This window comes from Charadrius vociferus, unplaced genomic scaffold, assembly GCF_000708025.1.
Source record: "Charadrius vociferus isolate BGI_N301 unplaced genomic scaffold, ASM70802v2 scaffold477, whole genome shotgun sequence".
NCBI classification, from domain to species: Eukaryota; Metazoa; Chordata; class Aves; order Charadriiformes; family Charadriidae; genus Charadrius; species Charadrius vociferus.
This window is the reverse complement of record NW_009649449.1, coordinates 2,044,365-2,069,322: the sequence shown is the minus strand read 5'-3', so window position 1 is coordinate 2,069,322 and position 24,958 is coordinate 2,044,365. Positions and strand designations below refer to the sequence as shown.

The 24,958-nt window shown below is 46.5% G+C and overlaps 1 protein-coding gene across 1 annotated transcript in view; it reads right to left on the bottom strand.

Moving 5' to 3' along the window:
- SAMD11 (sterile alpha motif domain containing 11) overlaps nucleotides 1–24,958 on the bottom strand; it is a 122,926-nt gene that overhangs the window by 68,262 nt on the left and 29,706 nt on the right. Inside the window, 2 exon segments of the mRNA XM_009889574.1 lie at nucleotides 7,899–7,949; nucleotides 18,546–18,724. Coding sequence (XP_009887876.1) covers nucleotides 7,899–7,949; nucleotides 18,546–18,724 — 230 coding nt within the window.

Here is a 24,958-nt window from a genome sequence, read left to right as displayed (position 1 = left end):
ACTACACACACCTTGCGAGTCAACCTCCAACACTCCCTGCTTCATGGACTCCTGCAGCTCACGTTGGATCCCTCCCTCATCCTAGAACTTCAGCATCTCTTCGGTTTCCTTTCCACCATTTCCAAGGGGCTTAGCGCGCGCCCATGCAAATTTATAAACCCTTCTTTCAGTTCCTCAGTTTGTCATCAACACCAACCTAATCATCCCTGCTTACCCCAATTTCCCCCAAATCCCTAGGTCTCCCATGCTGGATGTCCACACTCGTCCCTTAAAAAATTCTCCCGAAAACTCTGTTACTTGTCAGGCTCCAAGTCAAATCCACCTCCCCCTCTAAGCTAAGGAGCTGCTCCCGCTGCACACGTGCAAGCGCAGGGAAGGGCCAAACCACTCCTCTGCCTGCAGCACCAGGCAGCCTGGAGGTCCTGATTTTTCTCCTGACGGGTTTTTTGGCATGCCTGATCTGCACCAAAATCAACGGGCTTGTCCTGCTGACATGTAGAGCGTTCCCTGAAGTTTTGGACTTGCCTAGATGCTGCGTTCCAATGTTCCTCAGTAACAGAGGAATAGAAATGTTTTGCTCAGCCAGTAAAAAGAATGTGTCGCTGACACGCAGCTGGTGTGCCTAATGGATATAGGTCTCTTTAAATATCCCAAATTCCCCTCATTTTCTCAATTCATTAAGCCGCCTGCTTTGACCTGATGAAATATTAAAATACTCAGATGAGCAATTTTAAATGGGTGATGGGGTATAAGTTTAGACAATGAACAGTGGAAACTGATGATCTACAGGAATCACTCACATATCCGATATATTAGGGACAAGACATATCTGAATCCTTCAAATTTCACAGTAGGATGTGAAGAGGGCGGTCAGAAAACCTCCTATTCCTGAAACATGCACTTGAAGTTTTGATCCAACATACAATCTAAAAGCAGAAGGATATGATTCGTTTTTTTGATGCAGCTGAAATATATCAAGAATGCTCCCCAAAAGCTGCAACCAAGCTTACGGATATCTCAACAATATACCAAGGTCTTAAGATGCCTTCACATGCGCAGTTTATCCAGAATCCTTTCAGTTGCCCTACAAAAGGTCCCCCCTCCCATGACAGATACACTACAGAGATGACAACATACTGGGGATAAACATGAGGAGCATTACTCTTGATTAAACATTCCCTCTTGCTTTGTAAGTATCTAACAGCTTTTCTCACCCACCTTATTTAAAATATAAATGTATTCTTCTAGCTTTAAAATGAAAGCTAAAACTAGTTCATCAGCTACCTATTCACCTTTAGCATTTCTCTGAATCTCTGCTAGTACGTAAATGGTCTCCTTTGCCTAACCCACCCCCGTAGCCAAATGAAGCTGCCTGGGAATGAATATAAGAGCAAAAAGTACTGCTAATGAAATAATGATGGAATCATTATTTCAGATGAAACCAATAGGTACTAATTTTCTCCTCCCTGTTCATCCATTCTTCCCTACAAGTACGGTCGTTCCAGAATCTGCACAAACCACACCATAGATAAGGCCTTGTTTGACCGTATGCCTACAGGAAAGGGAGAAGCAAAAGCTACTCAGGTCACTCTGCTCTAGATGACCCCTGAAAATCCCCGCCTAATTCGCCCACTCACATGGGCCCTGGGGAGTGTCCGTCAGCAGCCTCTGTGCAGTCCAGGAATACAAGAAACTTCTAGAACTTAATTTCGTCAGTGCCTCCCACCAAGACGGTGTCAAGAACGACCGTTTCCTGCCAGTACCAGTCTTTTGGGTGGTTTAGATCCACAAATAAAAGGAAACCATATATTCTGTAGCACAGAGCCAGAAGTCTGTCCTGTTGCTATTTGAAGTCCTCAAAAAGAAGCTGATGGAACTTCAGGCCCATATGTAGCAGCTCCTCCCATTTTATCTCAGTATCTACACTTTCAAACTTCACATGGATGCTTTATGGGTGATCGAACACAAGCAAAGCAAAGGTCGCTTTTTTTTTTGCCTGAAGAACTGGAGGCTGAGCTCCTTGGCTGAACCTTCCCCAACGTTCTTCATTCTGTCACAGAACATTCTTGTTAATGTCTATCAGCTATGTGGATTTGGTGTGGGTTTACTTTACTTCTCTTCTTCCAGTTAAACAAAAGAACACATCCATTTACTTGTTGGGCAACTATTGTCTAAAATCAAACAGGTATGTCACTGTTTGATGAACAAACTGAGTTTACCCATCTGGAAAGCCTTTTCCTTCCAGCGTATTGTCTCCACACAGCCATGCCTTGACTGCCAACAACGCTGGCATTAGCCAAGAGCTCCCTCGTATTTATCAGCTTTGCCTTCAGGAACCACGTCCTGGTTCACAGCTTTAACAGTTACAAAGGTGAGAGCTCTTTGTATATTCTGCCAAGATGAGGATTAAAACATTCCCTTAAGCAGTCTACATCCCAACGCCACGGCAGAAATAAACCAAAAGGGACAAATTCAGCCTTGTGTTAAGTAAGTGTCCTCCCCACACCAATTCAGAAGTCATGGTTAATACATTCTGTGGGCTTTCACTGGGATCTTTTTAAGCTTTCTAGAGCATACGGTCAAGACTCAGCTTCTCAGCTGTCCTCTAAAGTCATCACAAGTTATGGTCCGCGGGTCTACATAGAGTTGGTATCTCACCAGTCTTCTCTGCCCTGACTTTAAATCAGATGGGCAAAATCTGATTCATTCTGTTTAGTTCAGCTCACTATCAGCTTTTTCAATAGGGGCTACTGCTTCAGCCCTGCTGCGTGCTGGTGTCGAGGCAGAAATCAGTGACTGACATGGAAGGGTGAAGGCAGGTCCCCATTTGAAGGCACTCCTGTCCCTCTGCCACTGTCTGATTTTTCTGCTGTAACTTAAAGGTGCTTATCTGACAACCACCAGCATTTTTAGCAGCAGATGCTAAAGACGGCAGGGCAAAAAAGGGCCACATCTAGCTTCCAGGTGCTAAAAATTTCTCGTGACCTTTTAGTACCTACTTCAGGTCTCCTCGATTAAAAGGCAAAACTTACTAGGAAAAATAAATAAATACATAGCCCAGAAGCCATCCTATATCAATCCTTAAAGGGCAGAGCAGCGGGATGCTCTGGCACTTGATAATGTTACCTGCATCACACAGCAATACTTTCTGCTGAGTCAGGATCAGCCTTGACACGTTCAGAACCATCTACTTTTCAATCCTCCTCTCCTGCTTTCTTTTTCTCTCCCTGTGTATTTTCCAAAGGAATGAGCTAAATCAGTCACTTTCCCTTTACTTTTCTCCTCCTGTCCCATTTCCCATGCATTTTTCATCTGCTTCTTCCACTTGGCCTGATTTGTTTAATGTCCTCTTCCTTCTTGACTAACCCGTTTCATTCCTCCTTAAACACAGTTTTCTAAAAAGTGTGCAGCTGTACCACACAGACCGAGGAGGTACACGTGACAACGCAGTGAGCACTGCTGTTTAAACTCAGTTCTGGCTGAGTACAGGTTTATGCTGGGGTTAAATCAACGTGAAAAGGCCCACTAAGCATGTTATAGGCAGATTTAAACACACACGTGCACACGGATACACAGGCTCTTGGCCAAATGTCTGTCTGTCTGTCTAAAAGACATTCTAATGTGGTTTGTGCCCATCCAGAAAGACTGGTCACACACCACCGTAATCTTTGTTTAAACTGTGGTTGTTAAACTCATTTTATTTGCTCTGGGCAAATGATGTCTTTGTTTTCCTTCCATCTCCTCATGCAGCCTTCATGCGGCACGTACCTGGATAAAATTATCCCCTGGCAGGCACAGTAAGCATCCCCTCGAATGGCTTTGTGTTCATATGGCAGTGGAGAGTCTCTTGCATGCTCCTGCCTCTTCCCTTTGTCACTCTTTTGTGCCTGCACCAGCACAGGACTTCGAAGACAGAAATGCCGCCTTGGATAGCCTTTCAGAGTTTGCTTACCATGCAGCCAAAAGCTAAAGCACGTGGCTGAACGTCAAGATGCTTCGCTCGATTCTCTGCTATGCTCCTTGACTTTTTACACACCTTTAACCAAATTACTTACCATCTTCTTTCCTACCAGTCAGGCCATCTTGAACAAGGGCAACGCTAAACAACTCTTGATTTCCTTGGAAACAGGGATGGCTTAATTGCACTGACAGTGTCTTGAAATTCTCAGGTGGGCAAAATGTTTATTCCATCCTGAGCTGCATCACTGCATGGCATTAACATGCACGGCCTCTTATCTATTTCTCACTCACCTCCCTGCAGTTCCCTCAAGACATCAAGTGGCAACAAATAGAAGGAAAATCCTTTTCCTCCCTGGAACTCCTTTTTATTCCACAATTTATTTTCATGAGATGCCTCAACCTCAGAAAGGTAATCCTGTCTGTGGTGCGGAGCAACTGTGACTCACACTGAAATTAATGGGAGCAGAGAGTAGGCATCTTGTGGTGGAAACCAGGCTTTAACTTTGCATTTACTATTTCAAAATTTGACAGGTTTGTCTTGAAATAAAAGGAGAAGTGCAACATTTAACAATTTTAACACATTTCAGCAAATTATTCCCAGAACAGTATGTCCATACAAGGGAATTCTGCCTTAAAAAGGCAATTTTAAAGGAAGCCTAGCTGTAAACAAAAATTTAAACCTGTATTAACTTCAAAGCTTAAAAGGGAAAGGAGGAAAGCACCTGGCAAGACAAGGAGAGATCCTAATCTCCCCTTTCAGGACAATTCCCGTGTCAAGCTTTTGGTTCTTTGCATATAGAATGATTTGTACCCAATTAAATGTCTTTTCATCCCAGGCAATGCAGACAGCAATTCTAAGGTGGCTAAAGCCAAGGAATCCAGCTATCCTCTGACAACTTGGAAAGGAAGATCAAAGACAAACATATGACAAAGAGGCAGACAAATGAAGACGGCAGCGCTCACACCTGCTTGAACACAGCACGGTGACTGTGTGCACTGATGCAGGTGTGGTGCATCGTAAGGATTTCCCGGCACGGGCTTGGGATGACCTGGGTAACTCCCATGTGCTGAATTAGGCAGGTCACGGAGAACAAAGGTCAGGTAAACCTTTTTGCCACCCCGTGATGTGGTTTAGATACGCCAGATGTTTTACAGAACTGTGTGGCAATTTAGGTCACTTAAACACAACCTTGTTCTGTACCAACACATACACACACACGTTACCTTCTTTGCCACATAGCATAACACATGTTGTTTTCTTCTGAACTAGCTGGATGGGGACAATTTTTCATAGCTGGATTAACGGTTTAATCTGCAAAAGCAAAACTTCTGTTCCCAGGAGGAACTACTGATGTTTCTGCCAGGAGAGAGCTAAACAGTTAAGCTGAGGAAGCCCAAGAGGTGTAGTTGTTGACATAAAAATCAGACCATTATTTTATTCTACGCACTGCGAGTTCAGAATATTTTTTAAGACAGGGTTTCTAATTTCGAAAGGTGTTTGCACCCTTCATTGCCATTGTGCAGAATCGTTGTTCACATGGCTATTAATTAAGGTTTGTGTCAGCACTTCCATTACAAACCTCTGCCTTTTAGGAGTTTATAACTCAGCCGTAAAACTTTGCTCTAGGCTGAAATTTATCATAAAAGGATCTGCCTGGAAGGGATCCATTCTTTTCTATTTTAGAGTCCCAAAAGCTTATAGCAACAAACCAGGGGTTTTATTCTAAAGGCTGCCATACAAAAAACTTCAGCTGATTTTACAGGAGTGCTGGGTGAGATGTGCCTTCTACACTGGCTTCCAGATGCTTACTGATCAGGGCGGGGTTCTGTATTCTTAACATTGTAAATTTTAGGAATTATGCGGTTTTATGCTTCAGGGCCAAAGTCTATGCTTACTTTGATCCCAGTGAATACCTCTACGCTCACTCGTTCCCTAACGGAGTACGAATCAAGGCAGATACTCAGGGAGTGCAGCGATAGGATGCAGGGTAACGGCTTTAAACTGAAAGAGGGGAGATTTAGATTAGATATCAGGAGGAAATTCTTCCCTGTGCAGGTGGTGAGCCCCTGGGGCAGGTTGCCCCGAGAAGCTGTGGCTGCCCCATCCCTGGAGGTGTTCAAGGCCAGGTTGGACGGGGCTTGGAGCAACCTGGGCTGGTGGGAGGTGTCCCTGCCCAGGGCAGGGGGTGGCACGAGATGATCTTCAAGGTCCCTTCAACCCAAACCATTCTATGATTCCCACCCTTCACTCCCACTGCTTCCACTGAGCCTCCCGGGGATGCCAAGACTTAATTCATACTCCAGCACTCAACTAAATGTAGATGGACTTCTGGGTGCACAGTTTAGGCTATGACTTTCACACACCAATGCTGCCAACAGAACAGTCCAAATTGTCCTCAGGTTGGGGGAGGGAGAGAGTAGGTATGTATGAATGTGTTAAAATGACAAAGAGTATTTGTCCTTCACTTCTCTGCTGCCCACTTTCACTCTTGTACCACAGTTTTTTGGGGGGAGCAGACAGAATCTGTTAGCACTGTGTTTGAAGGGCACGTGATGGAGGTGGAAGTAATTTCTAATCCTCTCTGCTCCTCTAACTGATGCTTGCATGTGCAAAACATTCTGAGGCTTGCAAATATAACAGAGAAATGCCCACATCAGCCACAACACTGATAGGTATGTCTCTCCAAAGCTCTTAAACAACCTTCTCTTGAGTAAACACTACATTTGCTACACTGAGTCTTATACGCGTTAAGTCCTGACACAAAAGTCATCAGATGAAATTATTTGTATTCCCTTGTCCAAACCATCTGATCTCTAGAGTAGGAATCGTTTCTTAAATGTTTGTGAAGCGTCTAGCATGCAGGGGGCACCTGCACAAGTAGTAGCAGTAATATTTCCCTACTGTTTGTCAATCTCTAACTGAACAGGAAGTTTAGACAAAGCATCAGAAACTACTTTTAACAAAACAAAAAAAGTTATTAGCAGACTGCTATTTGCAAGCAGATCCAGTGGACCAAATCCCGATTTCTACAGTATCCACATCGGAAGCACATACTGAACCAGATTCTGGACCGCTCTGAACCCTATCTACCTTCTTGTGTTCTCCAAGAGGTTTCACAGGTGTGAGACTAACTTATCTTGTTTCAGAAAACAAGCAGCACCTGCCAGGCTCAGCCATTTTACTCTCATGTGGCAATTGAGTATAAAAGAAATTTCAAATTTCCAGGCTTTCTTTTTTAGCACAGAGGCAAATTTTTGCAGCTATATTTTTAAAGAATCAGAAAAGTTTATGACTACTAGCAACACATAAAGAAAATGCACTATGCCCAGGATATCAACTGACCCAGAGTTCACAAAAGAATATTCATGTTTGTGACTGGGTATCTCCAATTTACAAATTTCCACCTTCTGTTACTGCAGGAAATTAGACTGGCAATCCTGCTCTTCTCACAATTCAGACTTCTACGTAACTTCTTTTATTTATGCTATGTAAAACACTTGTCGTTTTTTGAATGTCAACTTTTTCCCGACATGACTTGTAAAATTCTTTTTGGGCAAAGAATCACTGTTGCAAATGAGATGCAGACTCCCATGTCCCTCATGTCAGGAAACAGATCTCGGCCACCCCAACTTTGCGTTCTTCCAAAAAGGGACCAGCATAAACATATCAAAACCAGTAACGGCCTTTCTTTACAAGTCTAATCAATACTCTCTTCCAGCATAAAAGAGGCTGTTTCCCCCCAAAGACAAATTTCCCCAAAATAAAAACAAAAGAAAGGAGAGGTGGTAAAGGGGAGAAAAAGGAACAAAGGAGGAAGAAAAAAACCCCACAGCACTGACAGTTAGAAATGTTCTTTTACATCTCACAGCATCCATATGCCAGTAATATATCATAAACTCTTAGCCTACCATACAAAGAGGGTGCCCCAAAATGGTACCTGCAAGAGGTCTCTCGGAAGGAGATGTTTAAATCCCAGTGGGTGTGTATCCTGTTAACAAACAAACAGAGAGGTCAGTGGCACACACTGAACACCGCATCTCTTACCGCTTAAAACATCTGCTCCATCGCGACAACCCACCCGTGATCTTCTCGGACTCGCTCTCCCTAGCTCTCAACCACAACTACTGCCTTCCTCGGAGCCGTGGGGTGCTGTGACGAGCCACACTGCACACACACGGTCATCCTGAGTGCCCGCAGCTGAGCTCGGAGGGCTGTAAACGAGACACCTGCAGGTGAGCTGTACAGCCGTGAGAGAACCTCCCTTTGCTGCACGCAGCCTCCCTAACAGGTATAGGGACTGCAGGATGTTGTCTCAACTAATAGGACACGTTCAGGGGAAGCAGAAAGAGCTAAGCATTGACATTTTGTGAAGAAAACCCAAATATGTCTGTTCTGTACTCCCTCCTCCACACCCTCCCCAGCTGTAAATAAATTATTAGCAATTTCCCACCTCGGAAATTAATTTCACATATTCTGTCACTCTGCCTGCTGACAAGCAGGAATAGCAGATTCTAGATGAACAACATCCTAAATTAAGACAGAGAAGCCAAAGGGGTTGGTTTTCTGATGGGGTTTTTTTTCCCCCTTGCTACTTGACAGCACCTACACCAACCCAGAGGGCTAAGGCAGATGCTTGACCTTCTGTGGTCTGGTGTCTCCACTGGGTATCAGGGAGCACTGATCTCCCCTGCCACCCAGAGGAGGTCTGTGACCACCACTGTTTCTGCACGTCAACGTGATTGATGAGACCCCCAGCCATTTGAGACTAAACTGGCAAGCAAGCCCGTATCCCTGCACTAACCCACTCCCACGTCTCTCAGCGGCTGCCAGCGAACATGCTGGTTCCTAGCTGTGCGTATAAATCAGCTCCTGCAGATGGAGGTTCCCAAAAGCATTAAACAGAACTGCCTGCAAATATTACAAGTAGCAGGGCCAAAGGCACTTCTGCATATTTTGTGTACCCCCATAGCACTCCTGTCTCTGTCCTCAACTAGAAAAAGCAAGTGTGTAGCTAAAGACCATCTGCCTGCAGAAAAAGCCTGACCTAAAACCTGCTGAAGTAAAAGAGAGCCTTTCTTCCCATCCGAATGTGCTTTGAATCGGGCCAGAAAACACTTAAGCATGACCAGTGGAGTCAATGGGACTTAACTCAGGTTTGAGTGTCTGTTTAAGTGCTTTCCTGAATGGGGGCCCCTGCTTCAGCCTAATTCAGAAATCAACTGAAAACAACTCTTAGCACGGAAATAATTTCACATCCAAGACATGATGCTGCTGAAAGTTTTACTAATGTGACAGCATACCTTTTAAGCTCTTCCTGCAAGACCTCTTCCTGCAAGACCTGCAAGGCTCAGAAAGGGGAGTCTGGGTGGTCTCTGAGTAGTTCTTTTAGGGGCAAGTAGTTCTTTTAGGGGATCGTTAGATTTTAGTAGATACTAAACTTTCACCAATAAAGCTGTGCTCAGAACTGTACTTAGTAGTTCCACATGTACCTAGGTTTTTCCTATTCTTCTTCTTCCTCACATGAAACAGTTTGAAAACTTATCCTAGCTTTCCATCTTCCCAACATTTTATTTGCAAATAGAAATGGAACGGGTACTTCGCAGCTACTGAGCTTATAGCAATAACAGTTGTTCTTCAAAGTTAAAATTCAGACATTTGAAAACTTTCTGCAAAGGACAGGCCAAACCGGGGCATTGTGCAAAATTTCCATGAAATCCAGTTTGGTCAAACTCTGGGACGCATTTGGCCTTTCCAGGTAAGCTGATCTGAATCCAAAGTTCAAAGCAAATTCAAACCAGCCACAGCCCTTACGGCCCCGAGAGGCCCAGAAGGGTCCGACCCGCTCACAAGAGACTGGAATCGGTGGAGGGCGGTAAGCCTGATTTCGCACTGTTCCCTAGAATACAAGATTTCCTACAGACACAAAATCTTCATAAACCCCGTTTAATTCCAGCTCGGCACCTTGCACTGTGCAAATCAGATCCTGGCAGCTGCACAGTGGAAATGGGGAGAACTCCAAACACTGCACGGCAATGAACTCTGTGGGACCAGCTGGAAACCAAACTGCAAGCCTGAAAAGGAACCTTGTGCTTCTCCTGTTTCTCTGTTCATAAAATATTCTTCAGTGCCCTCAAACAAAATGAAAGGCTTTGGCCCTGAGCTATATGTACATTTGATGCCACGTTTGTCTGATTAAAACTCCACGGTCTCTCACCTGATGAAAAAAGTACACTTCAGAAAACCTGTGGTTAGGGTAAGCTGCCCCATGGGACTCTCTCTGAAGGCAACACGCATTTCCTCCAAGCAGCGTTCAGAGCCTGACAGTGGGCCGTAGTCCACTTTGGACCACAGATGTGCTCCCGCTACACCCCCATGTGCGCTCTGTAGGGCCACACAAAGATGCACCGCAACAGAGCATCCCGTTCTGCCGCACCTCTGACCATTCTGTCTCACCCTAAAACTCAGCTAACCACGTGGCTCTCATTTCCACAGGTGCTCAGCTCTGGAGCTGACAACATGTAGTAAACGTCCATCTATTACAACCCTACCTGGCAGGTAAAATGTGTTCTTCACACTGGACTCTCAAAGCAGTGCTGCAACATTCCTTTTACCTGGGCAGCTAATATACCTGGTTCAAAAGCTCCCATCCGCACTGGGAACTGGCAGCACTTCCAGCCCTCAGACTCACACCCTGTACCTTAACGGGAAGGTCCACATCCCACCCAAACGCCGAGGAAGCAGGTAGGCAGGTACCTCCCAGCCACGGCACTGCCAAAGGGGGCACAAGGCCGGAGGGTGAAATGATCCACGGGGGCAGCAAAGGGAACTGCCACCAGAGCAGGAGCTTCCCTGGGCTCCCAGCTCTCCACGTGGGGTTCAGCCTCTAAGTTAAACTCTCCACCTTCCAAAAAATGTGACTTCTCATGGTCTGTTGCAGCCACCGACATGGGTAGGCTGCAGGCAGTGATCCTCAGTGTCGGGCGAAGGCACGGCTCATAATGAGACAGCACAGCCGAACTTCAAAGTATGAGAAGGCTGCATCAGAGAGTTCTAAGTAGGGGGGAGGGAAAATCTCATACCAAAGGAACAGCTCAGATCCACATAGAGGCAGAGACATCTATCTGCCGAGATGGATAATTAAACACCCATATTTAGACAAATGAATAGGTGAGAATGAAATTAAATCCTAATTATCTTTTTTTGGGAGGGGGAGGGGAGAGGGATTGGGAGCAGAACCAAGCACTCGTTCCACATCTCTATGCCGTTATCACCAATTAGATTTCTGAGGCTAATGTACGTCTTGCTATAACGGGTTATTCATCCAATTGAAATCAAATTACTAATAATTTGCAAACTATCAGCCCTTCCTTGGGTTGTATAAAGAGCGGTGAGAAGGAGCCAGTCCCTTACAAATGAATAACAGATAAGGAGGGGGGAAAAATAAAAACCATAGCCAGGCAAGCAAAGGTGCTACAGGTGCTACCGTCTCTCCCACCTCCGCACCCACCCAAGGTCTCAGACACGGTGGGATCAGTTAGAAACCGTTCCACAAAAATGACCAGATGGGCCCCAGAGGAACAGAAAGAGAGCGGATCCCCGCGGAGCCCAGCACGCGGGAGGGCAGTCGGCGGGGCACGCAGCCGGGGGAATTAACGAACCGCTGCACAGGCACCTCAGCAAGGGGGGACCTGAATGTCAGGGTTTGGTTTGTGCAAAGAATGAAATCGCTTATATATGTACGAGAACAACAAAAAAAAATAAATTAACAGGAAGGACTGACGCTATTCAAGGCATCTCTGGAGCCTGTACTGGAATGAGAATCCAGCCCAGAAAAGAAAGTGAGAGAGTTGGAAAAATAATGGAGAGCAGCTGGAATAGTTTTTAATTTTTAAGCTGTTTTTTCCTTCCCTGCCATTTCTTTTTTACCCTAGCGATCCCTGCAAGCTTCCAACAGCAGAGTGGCAACCATGGAAGAGGCCAACAGCGTGAGCCAGGCATCCTCCTGATGTCTCGTCACTCCGGGGGCAGTAACAACCTCATTCTGCAGCTGAGCTCCTGCGCTGTGGCCAGTTTGCCTTCTGCGGCTCCCGTGGGCTCGCCCCGCTGCCCCAGGTGCCTGCTGCAGTAACCAATACACGTGCCATCTAAGCGTGGGGAATACTGGGCAGTATCCAGCTACAGGAACAGGTCATTACTGCCAGAAGGAGAACCCATCGCAGCCCCATCTCTTACCCACAACTGTCCCATTCTACTCCCATTTAATTATAAGACAACCACTTCCTTTGGATGGCGTTTGTCTGCACCTCGCAATTTTCTAGCACAGGCAATGCCATAGAAAAGAGAAAACTATTGACAAGGTTTCCCCACATCCTCTGGTTGAGAAGACGGCACCGACGGGACAGTGGTGGCGTAAAGGGCGAATTAAGGACTTCAGTTCAACTGGCGCGACCCACCACCACGGTCAGTGGGAATTCGGCGTGCCCTGGGTCAGGCCCTAGGAACCACCACCCCGCATGGACCCACGGAGCACTCCGGCACACGGGGAGGCCTGCGCGATGCAAACCACAACGCTGCAGGTAAGCAGCTTGGGAGGATGTACTCGCAAGTGCCATTTTGCAGGCTGCTTGGTTGGATGGTCAGAGCTAGCTCCTCTCTCCTCCCTCCGCTTCACACACATCACTGCCTCAGCTTCCACAGTCTCCCTATATCCATGCATCGCTATTTTCAGACCGGCAACATTAAGAAGCTCGTGCGGGCAATGAACAGGGGGAGGCTCCTCCAGGAAACCTCATACAGGATGGCTGGAAGAAGGCTTCAAGATTGCAGCAAGACTGAGACTTGGACTTGGGGGCACCTGGGTTATTCTCCGCCATGGAATTGACGTTGCGAGGGTCAGATACAAGGAGAGACAGAGAGCGGCCGAGAGCACTTCTGGGTCAAGCTTTCATTTGCTTTCATTCTCACACTTCACCTTTCTTTCTGGTCTCATATCTCCTTCCTGGGCAAGAAGGCATTTCTTGCTGCTTATTATATGTTATCCTGCAGCATCCCTGAGAAGTAAGTGGCCATTTTCTCTCTCTCTCCTCCCTCAAATGTATGTCCTCATTAGGTCAATGACATGCTTCCTGGCACTCCGGACCAGGTCCAGCCTTTGCTTCCCAGAGGGATCTTTAATATATTTATTGAATACGGTGACGGTCATTAAGTGGTGCATGGTTGGCAGAAAAGAAGGGAAGGAGGGAGGAAAGAGAAAGGAAAAGAGAAAATAAAGGGTTGCAGAGGAAGAAAGAAGGGATTGACAGAAAATAACCAGTGGAAGCTGTGGAAGTGTCAGAACGCAGCAAAATATGTCTCCAACCACAAGAGGGGCCCTGCCTCCCTCCTTCTTGAGTCACGGCAATTAAAAGAAGGGCCGTTGAATCTAATCTAAGAGCAGGATTCACAGCTGGAGCCCACAGCCCTGCTCTGTCGTGGGTCTGGTCTCTCTTCAGTTGTACGCTGCCTGGAGGAGCCTTGTCAGCGCAGCCCAGACCCCAGACACGCTCTGCCTTTGGCAGCAGGTAAAAATCAGTGTTGGGTGGCGTATTCTGCCACAAAACTGAGCTCTACCAGGAGCGGGGATGTCCTACAGCTCGCATGCCAGGGCAGCACCAGGGTGGAGTGTTGGGGAGCATTTCGAGAAGAGGCCGTGCAGGAGAAGGAAGGCACAGGAGTGTTGTGTGCATTGCACATCGGCTGAGAAAGCTCGGGGACCTGATGGCTCTGAATTACAAGCAGGTGCATGAGACAAATATAATGGGGGGTTCTCGGGTTTGATCTTCAATCAATTAGGGAGTCAAAGAGCAGCAGCCTTATGGGATATAAGCAATAGCTTTCCACTTAGAAAGGCAAGCAGTGGAAAGGCTGACAGCCCCAGCCATTAAGGCTTAGTGGAGGTCAGTAATTTTGCTATTAGAAAACGGACGCTGAGTGAGGAGGACGCTGTAAAGCTGGTCTGTGAGGTGAGGGATGCTGGGGACGGGGAGAGCGACTTGCCCCTGTCTGGACTCTGTCAATGTTCACGTGTGAAGAGGGGCAAGGAGACAGTGTTCCACCATTCCTTGAGTAAACACCTTCGTTTCAAATGCTCTCCTCTGGTCTGAAGCTACACTTGTCCCATGCCAGGTGCCAGACACTGGGGGCATACTGCAGACACAGCCAGAGAAGATTTGAGGGTGTGGGGGGGAGTGACATAAAAAACAGAGGAAGGACTTAAGCGCAGTTTGAGGTCCTCCAGAACTCTGCTTCTCGGTGCATAGACACCCTGTTACAGGACAACTTTTGTTATTTCTCCTTAAAATAGATTTTATTTCAGAGCAATATTTGGCGAGGAACCCAGTCCGTTGCATGCTCTCATTGTACAATCTGCTCCTACTTTTGCTCTCAATCCCCTTTTTTTAATACAAGAATTTCAAAGGCATTTTCACCATACATGTCCAGTTGCTCCTATCCTGCCCACTACTCAGTCCAGTGTACGTGTTTACTGATATTCCATGAGGTCCCTTCAGAGACAAGTCAGGTCAAAAACTTTCACCATTTTAAACAGGTGCTTAAGTATTACTGCCTCTTATTATTAACCACGCCATCGCGGTTTGCTGGGGACTTAGACAAAGCTGTGTGTGAGCAGTTCCTAACCCACCCTACTAAATCTCAGATCTCTATCATTACATTTATCCTCTTCCCTCTCCCTCCCCTCCTCTACTAATGAAAAAGGCCAGTCTTCAAAATAGAAATTAAATTCATGCACCCACAAGACAACGCCGGGCTTAAATCCAACAGCATGTGAGGATCTTGCTGTTAAAGGTGAACCTTACTCTCCGGCTACACGGGCTTTCCTCTGTTTGGAGATTCCTGGGACAACATAACAGAGGTCCTTAAAGGCTGTCTGAACCTCCATGTGAAAAAGCTGAGAGGCTGTTCCTGAGGTAATGCGTTTCTCAATGTCGCTCGGAATCTCCCAGTGAGCGTAGGGAAGTTAATGCTCCCTGAACTATTGCAGAGCAGCGGAATTTGTAGTCTCAAACTTCCCCTGCATTGCTTTATTTTGTGTCTAGGATAAACCAGAGAGCGGTAACAAAAAAGCAGACTGGCGTAACTTTTAGTTCAGCTTGCTGGGGAGAGGCAGCTTAGTTAATAGTCTGTGAGAAAGGAAAAAGGCTTCCCGAAGCCAAAGTTTCTAACTGGTCTGTTCTACATAGTACTTGTACCAGTTCAACTATGCCGGTATTATTATGACTAAAATAACTGTACACGTGACATATGTGCATCGGTATAGAAATGCCCTATGCTGATCTCACTCTTTTCCCCAAATAGGACAAACTATTTTCATAGCCAGACACGCTTTCTCACCAGGAGTCAGCGCAACGCAACCAAACCACAGCAATTAAGGCAATGCAACTGCTCCATGCAGGTAATGTAAAAGAGCAAGACTTTCAGGAACCCAAAATCTGATCAAAAGAAAAAGGATTTTCCTCTGCAGCGCTGTCCCAATAATCTTCAGAGCTGAGTGCTTACAGTCTGGGTATCAAGCTATGGTATCAAGCTCAGCAGATGCCTCTGGTTACATGAGACAAGATTTTAAGCCCTCTGTCTTCCAGACAGGAGGCACAACACGAAGGCTACTTAGCACACCCTGCAAAGCAGGCTAAAGAGGACTCAAGGGGTCTCACTACAAGACGAAAACATTCACCTCTAAGCTTGGGTCACCTGGATTTCAAAGCAGATGAGCCAAGCTCACTGCCGTGTGAGGCTTCGTTTCCTTAATTACCAGTGTGCAAGACAGCAAAGTGACACAGTTTTGCAAGGACTTGGTTGTGAAATAAGTTGGCATGCACTGAAATGCACCAACTTCAGTGGTAGTTACAGGTCTCTGCTCCTCTCTAGGACTGCAAGAACATCATGAGGCAGGTTTTCTCTGCCTCGGACCCCCTCTGAAGCCCATCACCATGGGCAATTGCCTAAGATTACAGAGGAAATCACTGTCAAAGGTTAGGGTGAGGGACTACTCGCCAAGAAACTAAGCTTCCGACTCCTATTCTAATCCCTAGAGTCTTTTCTTCACCAACGCCCAGACCTCAAAGTAGCAGTAAGCATTCTCTTGTGCCAACAATGGAAGGAAACAGTCAATATAAAGGAAATTGGGAATAGGAGGAAAAAAGAAAAGGCAACAGTGTTCAAAGCAATAATGCAAGCGTTTATAATGTTACGTCCATGCAGGTGTGCACGAGGGCCATCCAGGGGTACAAGAAGAAAACACAGGTTTGCTCAGGCCCTGACCTTGTTTTCCTGCTATGACAGTTTAACCTATTTCTTCCTCTCAGTGGGAGACAATAAAACCTCAGCCCAATCCATCACCAATCGGGGAGGATACAACAGGTGAATTAAACACAGAAAGCAGATGGGGCACTGTCTCTGCCGGGCCCCAGCTGTCATGTCTGCGAGCTGTCTAGCCTTTATGATGCCGCTGCCGTCCCTGGAGCCAGCCCCATCACACCTTCCACCCCGGTCCCTGGGCTGCTGCTGACGCTGGGAACAGAGCCAGAGCCTGCTCCCTCCGGCAGGGCTGTGCAAGAGCGGGGTCAGGTCGCTTTCCATTCATTGCTCTTGCGCAGGTGAAAATGGCCAGTCCTCCCCCTCTTTGGGACGGGAGGGCTGGGGGATGCATTTGCAGGGGACAGAATGCCTGGAAAGGCTGTGGGAGTTGAGCAGTAGATGTTCCCTGCCTGGGCACCAAGCGCTGAATTACATATGCCTTTTTTTCTGATATTACGGGACTCATGACAGTGCTGCCTGGCCCGTTTGCCCCAGCCATGCCAGGTTTTCCCCCACACACCGTCCCAGAGCTCCCAAGAAAATGGAAAGGAGAACAACTGTACAACAGCAATGAGAGGAGTCTAGCCTACCTGGTAAGAACAATGCACTCCTCTAAGGCATCGAGACAAAGCTTAAACAAGAGACCTTCAGACAAACTGATTGAAAAGTATTGGAGAGCACAGAAATGGTAAGCTGGGGGACCACTGGCTAATAACTATTAAGTATTTTTTCTTCATTTCCTAACAAACAAGGCTAAGCAATTACAGTAATTAAAGATTTAAGATAAGAGCACTTTATATTTGGGGGGCCCAGCATATCAATTATATAGTTATCATGTTGTTCTCCCTCCTAATGAGACAATCTAGCACTGTAATTTTGCAGAATTAAAAGCATAATTAAAGGGGGCAGGAGAAGAAGGGCATTTTACCAAAACTGATTAGGAGGGTTCCCTCTCCTCTGCGGCTCCTGTGCGCATGCACAGTCCACATGCATTCCCCAAACACCTTTTCATTTCCAAGCGATAACCCTTGAACATGGCTGTTGGACAGCTGCAATGATAAACCCAGACTTTAATTACAGGCGGGTTTTATGAGAAGAGCCGGTTACTGTTTTGTCTCCCTACTTTCTAGCTCTCAGCTGCTGAATGTGCCAGCATCTGCTGGAAGGCAAGGGGGGAAATAGCTTATCTACTCAGGAGCAAGAAACACATAAAACATAAGAAAAGCAATTACATGCCTTCGGTTTCCACTCCTCTGTTTTTATAGGGCTTGTCTTAGAATCTGAGTGATTTTATGCATCAGAGGAAGATGACAATCAAGATGAGTTGCAATGATATGCATGGGAGGTTGAGACACAGTGCCTTTAGGTATTTATTTTCCTGTAGTTACAGGTCTTCTAAACATCATATTTTTTCACAGGGATGAGAGAACCCAAAATTTTGCAGCTGAATATTACGGGCACTGAGACCATACATGGGAGCCCAAGTGAGTTACCAGAATGTAACTCGAGGCAATCCCTTCTCCTCTTCCTTCAACCCTGAATGATTCCGGGATGCATGTATAAGGTACTGAGAAAGACACGATCAAAATATGTAAACACTGAGGTAATCCCCAGTATCTGAGCGACCCTCTGCCTACTGCAACTCCATTACTTCTACTTTTAGCCTACAGAGGCACTCAGGATCAGGGAGACACGGCTATGCCCTTTGACACCTGTAATCAAGAACATCTAACAACACCCATTGCTGCTACCTCCTTCCCAAACTTTGTTCCCCAACATTAAATTATCCAGCTCACATCGCATCAGAATTTGGGGACAATTAAAAGCAAAAGGCAGGACTTCGGACCCGTACACCTCTGTGTATATTCAGACAGCTATGTGAAAGGCGCACAGATGACTTCTTGGTCATGCAATGCGTTGGCCTCACCAGGCACAAAGACACAGAGTGCTGAAACACAATTTATACTCTGCAAATACAGATGTCTTCGGTGCAAATTCAAGGTCCATGTTGCCAGGCCCCATAGAGCCCTACTCGCCCCAAACAGGACTGAGGAAGTAGAAAAGAGGACCCAACGACCCTTTCTGAGCTATAATGTGACATTTGCACTTTAATTTCAGGCCCTGGAGTTGACTGGGCTGCCTGGGCAGTGTTGGCCCACAAAGGCTGGTCACCCGCTGCCCCGTTTCCTCTGTCTTTGCTTTTGTAATGCAGCACTCCCTGGCAGGAAAGTACCTTCTTTTCATGATACTGATATGGAGATCCTCCTCCTGCTTTACTTCAGGGTGTTGACCATTGCTCTTATCACTCTCTTCGCTGTCGTCACTATGCGAGAAAATCGAGGTCAGCTCTTTCTTCGGTATCCTGGTTGGAGGTAAGGGGATCGTCCTCTTCTCTGCCAGGCGACCCCGGTTCTGGCACAGGATGGAATTAGTTGGAACGGAAAAGCGCAGGAGGAAAAGAGAAGAAAAGAAGAATTTGGTTAGGCAACCCAGAACCAAGCAGCTCCTCTCAAATGGCTGCCCTGCAAAGGCAATGCTGTTAGTCATGGCAGGTTTCAGACTGGTATGTTGGGTGGGCAAAGGCTATGTTCATTTTGCAAAAGACTTTTCAGCAGAGGAATATCTATATCTAGTTCTTTTGGCTCTAATGTTCAAGTCATGCACTCCCTGCCCCTCCCCACCTCTTCATTCCTAGCTTGCGTCTCATCCATGTCAACAGGAAAGGAAGACGGCAGCAGAATTAGACACCAGTCTATTTCCTACCAGATGTGGCACATTAACATAGCAGAATAGGTTAAATTAAACCTTTGCCAGTAGCCCAGGGAAGATATGATCCAGATGATCCAGAACTTTTGACTGCAAAGGGAAAACTGCCTGTGCCAGCCAGCAGCAGGTTTGACTCTCACATCAGTGAACAGTCCACATCGATTTCAACTTGACTTACTGAGGCGACTTTTCACTGGTCGTTTGCGTGTTCAGATGAATCTAGCAGGTCTTGCCTTGTGCAGACTTTCCCTAGGTGGTCCTGGCAGTGTACCTCCCTCAACAATTCACTTCTGACAAAACACAAATAAACAGGAGGAAAACTCCCAGGAGGCAAAAGCCGCTTTTTCACTCCATGTGTATTTGTGTACAGAACCCAGCACAACACGACCCTGGTCCCAACCTCCTATCTTCTGCAAGCAGTGAGAATGTATTACAGATTACTCTGTCTCTGCACCCTTTGTGCCTGATCCACAAGAAGACACGAGCCTAGCGCAGCCTAAACTAGAGTGTGTTGCCCAGACAAGCTGTGGCTGCCCCATCCCTGGAGGTGTTCAAGGTCAGGTTGGACGGGGCTTGGTGGGCTGGTGGGAGGTGTCGAGGGACGAGATGATCTTTAAGGTCCCTTCCAACCTAAACCATTCTATGGTTCTATGATTTAGCTCTCACTGTGATAGAACACGTTTCTAGCACTTGGGGTGTTCATCTCGATCTGTGATTGATCAAGACAGAGAGCCATAATACAAGCACTTAGAGTGGAAGACGTACATTGGAAACCCAGGGAGACTGTAATGTCTGTCCCCCATAGAATTTAAAATTTTAGCAAACAAAATCATGAAACTGGGAAGGGAAGCACAGCGAGGGGAAGTGAAGCACACAGTTTCACGCCCATTCGCTGTACAGGTACGTAGGCATACTTCCTTCAACAGGACAAATCACAGAAAAGAAGTATGTTTTTAGCAAGGACTGAAACAAAAGGAAGAAAGGTGTGCGAAACTGGTCAAGTAAGTGCAGAGTAACATTTGACTAACAACCGTTTCTCTGAAACATCAACTCCAACTTTCCAAATAAACCTGGCAAGATGAAAACGTCCTGGGAGAGCCAGTCAGGCGCTCTGCAGGGGGGAATGGAGCAAGACTAAGTGAAAGAAGAGCCCATGGTTTTTTTATTAAACAAATTAAGAACTTTCCACAAACACAAAACAAAAACTTCTTGTTTACCTCTGTCAATAAATTCCAGTTGTAGTCATGAAGGGGAGCCCTAATCGTTGTGATAATTAGCTAAATCCATCTGGAAGGCATCACCCCAAAGAGGCACACGAGCTTTCCCACCCTGATGCACTTCCAAGCCAAGAACACAGCTGTCTGTGAACAGCAGACACCCAAGGGAGTGAAGAGCAGTGGGCCAAACTGGCTTAAAAATGGGAAAACACATGCAGACAAGGAAAAAGACACACACTTTTTTCTTGAGAGACATGTGAAGAAAAAAAACGCACCCTTGGACAGCAACAAGGTGAATGCTCCTGTATCTCCCAGTATCCCAAGTACAAAAGTTGGATCGAGCAGCAACAGGCTTTGTGGTGAGTCCGAGCGCTCAGCCACAGCCACAGGACAACACTCTTCCTGTGCATACCGCTGGGGACTCTCAGAGACCCACCTGGGGAGGAGAATTGCTATGGTGTGCGGGGTCAACTGCATCTATGCGACAACCAGCAAATGCCTTCCCTCAGCCCTGGCGGCTCCCCTACGCAGCCTGGAGGATCATGCCATACAAACTGTGCGCCTCCTACCCTTAAGTATTTTTTGCGTCCTAGGTGCATTTCCACCCCTGCCCCCTTTCCTGCGCCAGTGCCTACAGAGAAGGCGCGCAGAGCTTACCCGCTGCCTAAAGCCAGCTCAGTAACTCCCACCAGCACGGTGTCCAAAGGACAGTGGGGAAAAGAAGAGGGAAAAGGGAGAAGCGAAGGGAATGAAAAGCAAAGCAAGGAGGGCACTGTCTGCACCAGATTTCTGTCATGCTGAAAAGCTAGCACTTGGTATCAGCATGAGCTTTATCATGCCAAAGCTTTATATATTTTTCTGAAGTTGCAATTTATCATAACAATTAAAGGGAGAGGGGAGGGAGGGTGTGCAAATTTCCGCTTCAAAATAATTGCAATTCACTCTCTGCTGTGACTTCACAGGCTAAAGAGAACGGCACTGATCAGACACTAAAAATCATTTTATGGCCATTATGGTACCTTCGAGCAGTTACCGGGTCTCAGTGACTGCCCAGGGACTCATCAGCCCTAACAAGAGTGAGAGTGCAGCAAACAGGGAGGCACTAAACCCAGAGAAACAGCCCACCTGCCCAGGAGCACAGGTTCCCCCTTTCTCCTGCTCCTCAGAATGCTTATTCTTTGCCTTTCTGTGAATTGTATCCTTAGGCCTGAAGCTGCTGCGTATACATACACACATATATAAACACACACATATATATGGCTATATCTGTAGTATACAAATATGTATATACATACCTATTTAGGTATCACCTAACACACACAGAGCTTCTTCCCCTAAAAGACAAATGAACCGACACGAATGGCACAGAGAAGCTGCATCTGCAGCAATCTCTGGTCACAGATGATCCATTCTACTTTTGTTCCCACCAGGGGCCAGACAGGGACGACGAGCCCTGGAACCAGGGCGACGGTGGTTCCAGCGCCCTTGTATAGACCTGCATCCCATCACCAGCAATGCATTTTTTAAAGCTGTGTGTACTTTGTATTTTTGCCATTAGGTTTAGGGCGTTCTATTTATTTATTTATTTACTTATTACATTTCTCCATTCCCAGAAAATTAAAATAGACTGAGCCAATCAATTTTGCCTTTTATGTTCATCTATAGTCAGTTTTGAATCAATTGCACTTTCTTAATCTCTTTAGAGGCGTTCACCAGTATATACACATTATTTTTAAATTAAGCACAAAGGTAGCCAGAAGCCTGGTCCAGAACCTGCTACAATCAATTGTCTTTCCATTGACTTGAAAGGGCACTGGTCCAAGCTGCAAATAAAACCCACTCATTTGTGAGCAGCACTCCATCCAAGGAACCATTCCTATGACTCTGGCTTTTGCTAAAGTCCTTCGCCAGTTGTACAGGCAGCTTACCGGACGGGAATGTACCCACGGAGCTGAGCAGTATATTGAGATACCTACAGCTACTTAGATTCAGGGCTATCAACTACCACTTGGCACACAGTGGCAGGTGGTAAAGTACGCACTCAGCAGAGCGGGGTTATGTGCAAGAATACACCCAGAGACTGCAATGGCACCACTATGTATGGGGAGGTACATTAGGATTTATAGCTATTTGATGTAAGCCTCATAATCCCCCATTAAAAAAGCTTGTATTTGTGTGACAGTGTCATTGCACAGTGATCTCATACGTTAATGGGATGCTGATGTTGAACCATGAGCCCTGTAAGAAGGCTTGACTATTTTAAAAAGAAAACTGCCTCTCAAATTGTTGATATTCATCGGGATGTCTGATGCTTGGGAAAACAACCCAATCAATAGTCACCTACTGCCAGAGCGCCAGGCATCTTGGGACTCCAGCTCCCTCCTGTTAAATAACTCCATTTTTACACACACAAAGAAAAGGGGGAAGGTGTGCTTTGCCAGCTGGCTTGCTTAAACTAGCAGGACTGTTTTGGCCAATGGGTCAGAAGGAGCATTTTCTATAGCTGCAGAGCCAACAGCTGTTAGTACAGGTGCAGTACCCCCAGCAAAAAGATGAAGTATATGTAGCGGTAAATAGGTCTTACAGCTCGGTCCAGCAAAGCCAGGCTGCCTGCTGCCAGCTCCTGCCTGGGAGAGCGCAGACAGAAGGTGCTGTAGGGAACACGTTATACCCCTGAGAGCAGGGGGAACACAGGATCCCCACGGAGGACCTGTTCTCAACACGTCCGTCTGTGGGTGAAATACAGCCAGCCAAAACACTGCTGCAGAGCTCCTGCACAGGTAGGGGCTCTCCCCTACCCTGCAACGCACCCTCCAACCACCTCTTTGGTGCCCGAGAGGGGTCCAAGATGCTTGTTTTCAGGACAAACACTAACCCAGCTCAGAGGAAACCTCTCCAGAGCTTGCACCTTCCATTCATAACACCAGGATTTCCCCCTGCCCTTGGACAGAGGGTGGGGGGTGGAGAACAGAGTATCACTTATCCTCTCTTTAATTAGTGTAACTATAAAGGAAAACATTTCCGCAATTCTCCAAAGCTTTTATAAGGGTGAGTGTCGAGGGCACTGCCGAACTGCCTCACATATTAGGGCTCTCTTCCCTTTATACATTGTTAAAGATTAATTTTGTGGGTTATGATACCAGCTAAGGAAGCACAGCTGGAGCTGAGTCAATAACCCTCTACTCCCCAGACACGTTCGGGTACCCCCCCAGCCGTCCCTGCATCAGTCCAGCGCTCAGTCACTCACCACTTCACCCTCCTAGGGTCTTTTGACACCATTAATTGCTTTCATTGCCTCTCAAAGTATTGTCTGGGTGGGGGGTTGCTTTGTTTTTCAAAAGCACAGACAGGCATATTTCCTTTCCCCAGGAAAAATCAGATGAGTACCAACACACAATTTAAAGTTACCGACGGCCCAAGTCTGGAGATGCAACTACAAGTAAACAAACTCAACAACTTGGGAAGAGTGGTAGGTTACCTGAGAGGAGAAGCCTGGAAGCCTGACCGTTCTGTCATGAAAGCAACGGACCATCAGAAAGATGGAAAAGAAAACAGTGGTGATTTTTCTTCCTTTCCAGAGAGCGGGGGAAATTCCGCTCTGTGTGGCTAAGCAAGGTCAGTGGAGGTACAAAACAAAATCTTTCTCCCCCGACCCATCCAACCCCCTCATAGCTCTCCCCTGGAGCCCTGTTCTCCCAGCCAAGAATACCAAAATCCAAGCTGTTGCATAAGAGCCCTGGGAGAGCGTGCAGATGGAATGACGGGTGGAGAGCATGGGACTTGGGGGAGAGACAGGAAGGGAGGGTTAGGAAAGGTTTCCTGCCCTGGGAGCTACCGCAACAAGGTCAAAACAGCTGAACGCCCTGGTGTGACATTCAAAGCCAGCCAGAAAAAGGAAAGATTCCTCGCAGAGAGAGCCCCTGGTGAGCATTTAATTGATCCCAGCAATGGAAAGGCCTCTGCTATGAGAGCTGAAAGGCAAAAAGCTCCATGGAAAAAAAAAAAAGCACATGAAAGCAAAGCTTTTGCCAGTCCACATGAACTGCCAGCCAAACTCTGGACATCTGATCCCATTGGGAATTGACCCAAGAAGATGAGCAGGTGCACTCCCTACGGACACCACTTCTTCAGCATCCAAATCAGTACCAGAAAAAAGGCACAGAAATGCAAATGCACAAAGAGTTTGCACACTGATAAAAAAATCAAAGCTGCGTGCAAGATGATTCACGTGCCTGTGATTCAACTCTCAACAATTATTTCTATCCGATAAAAAAAGCCCTGCAGAAGCAACAGCACATGCATTCTTTCTGTATACGTAGATCTGGGAAACACAGGGAGCAGACAGGGAACGCTGGGGGGAGGTAAGAGGGGAGGTTTGTGTGCTGCCAGCACTGGGAGCTGAAGAATGCTAAATCTTTTCCATATGTGAAGGAAATCCTCAAGTCCAGACAGCATTTTCTCTCTCTTTTTATAGATAATAAAGATAGGGAAAAGGAAAAGGAGGAGGTTCTGACAGCCTGGAATATTTTTCTTTTACTTTTCCAAATAATAAACCCGGTCAAATGGCTTTAATTAGGGAAATTACACAGCAGTGGACCCCCCGATCCCCCTGTAGAATAACTGTCAGGGTTTGCATTTACCTTCGGCTGTGATTAGTGTAAAC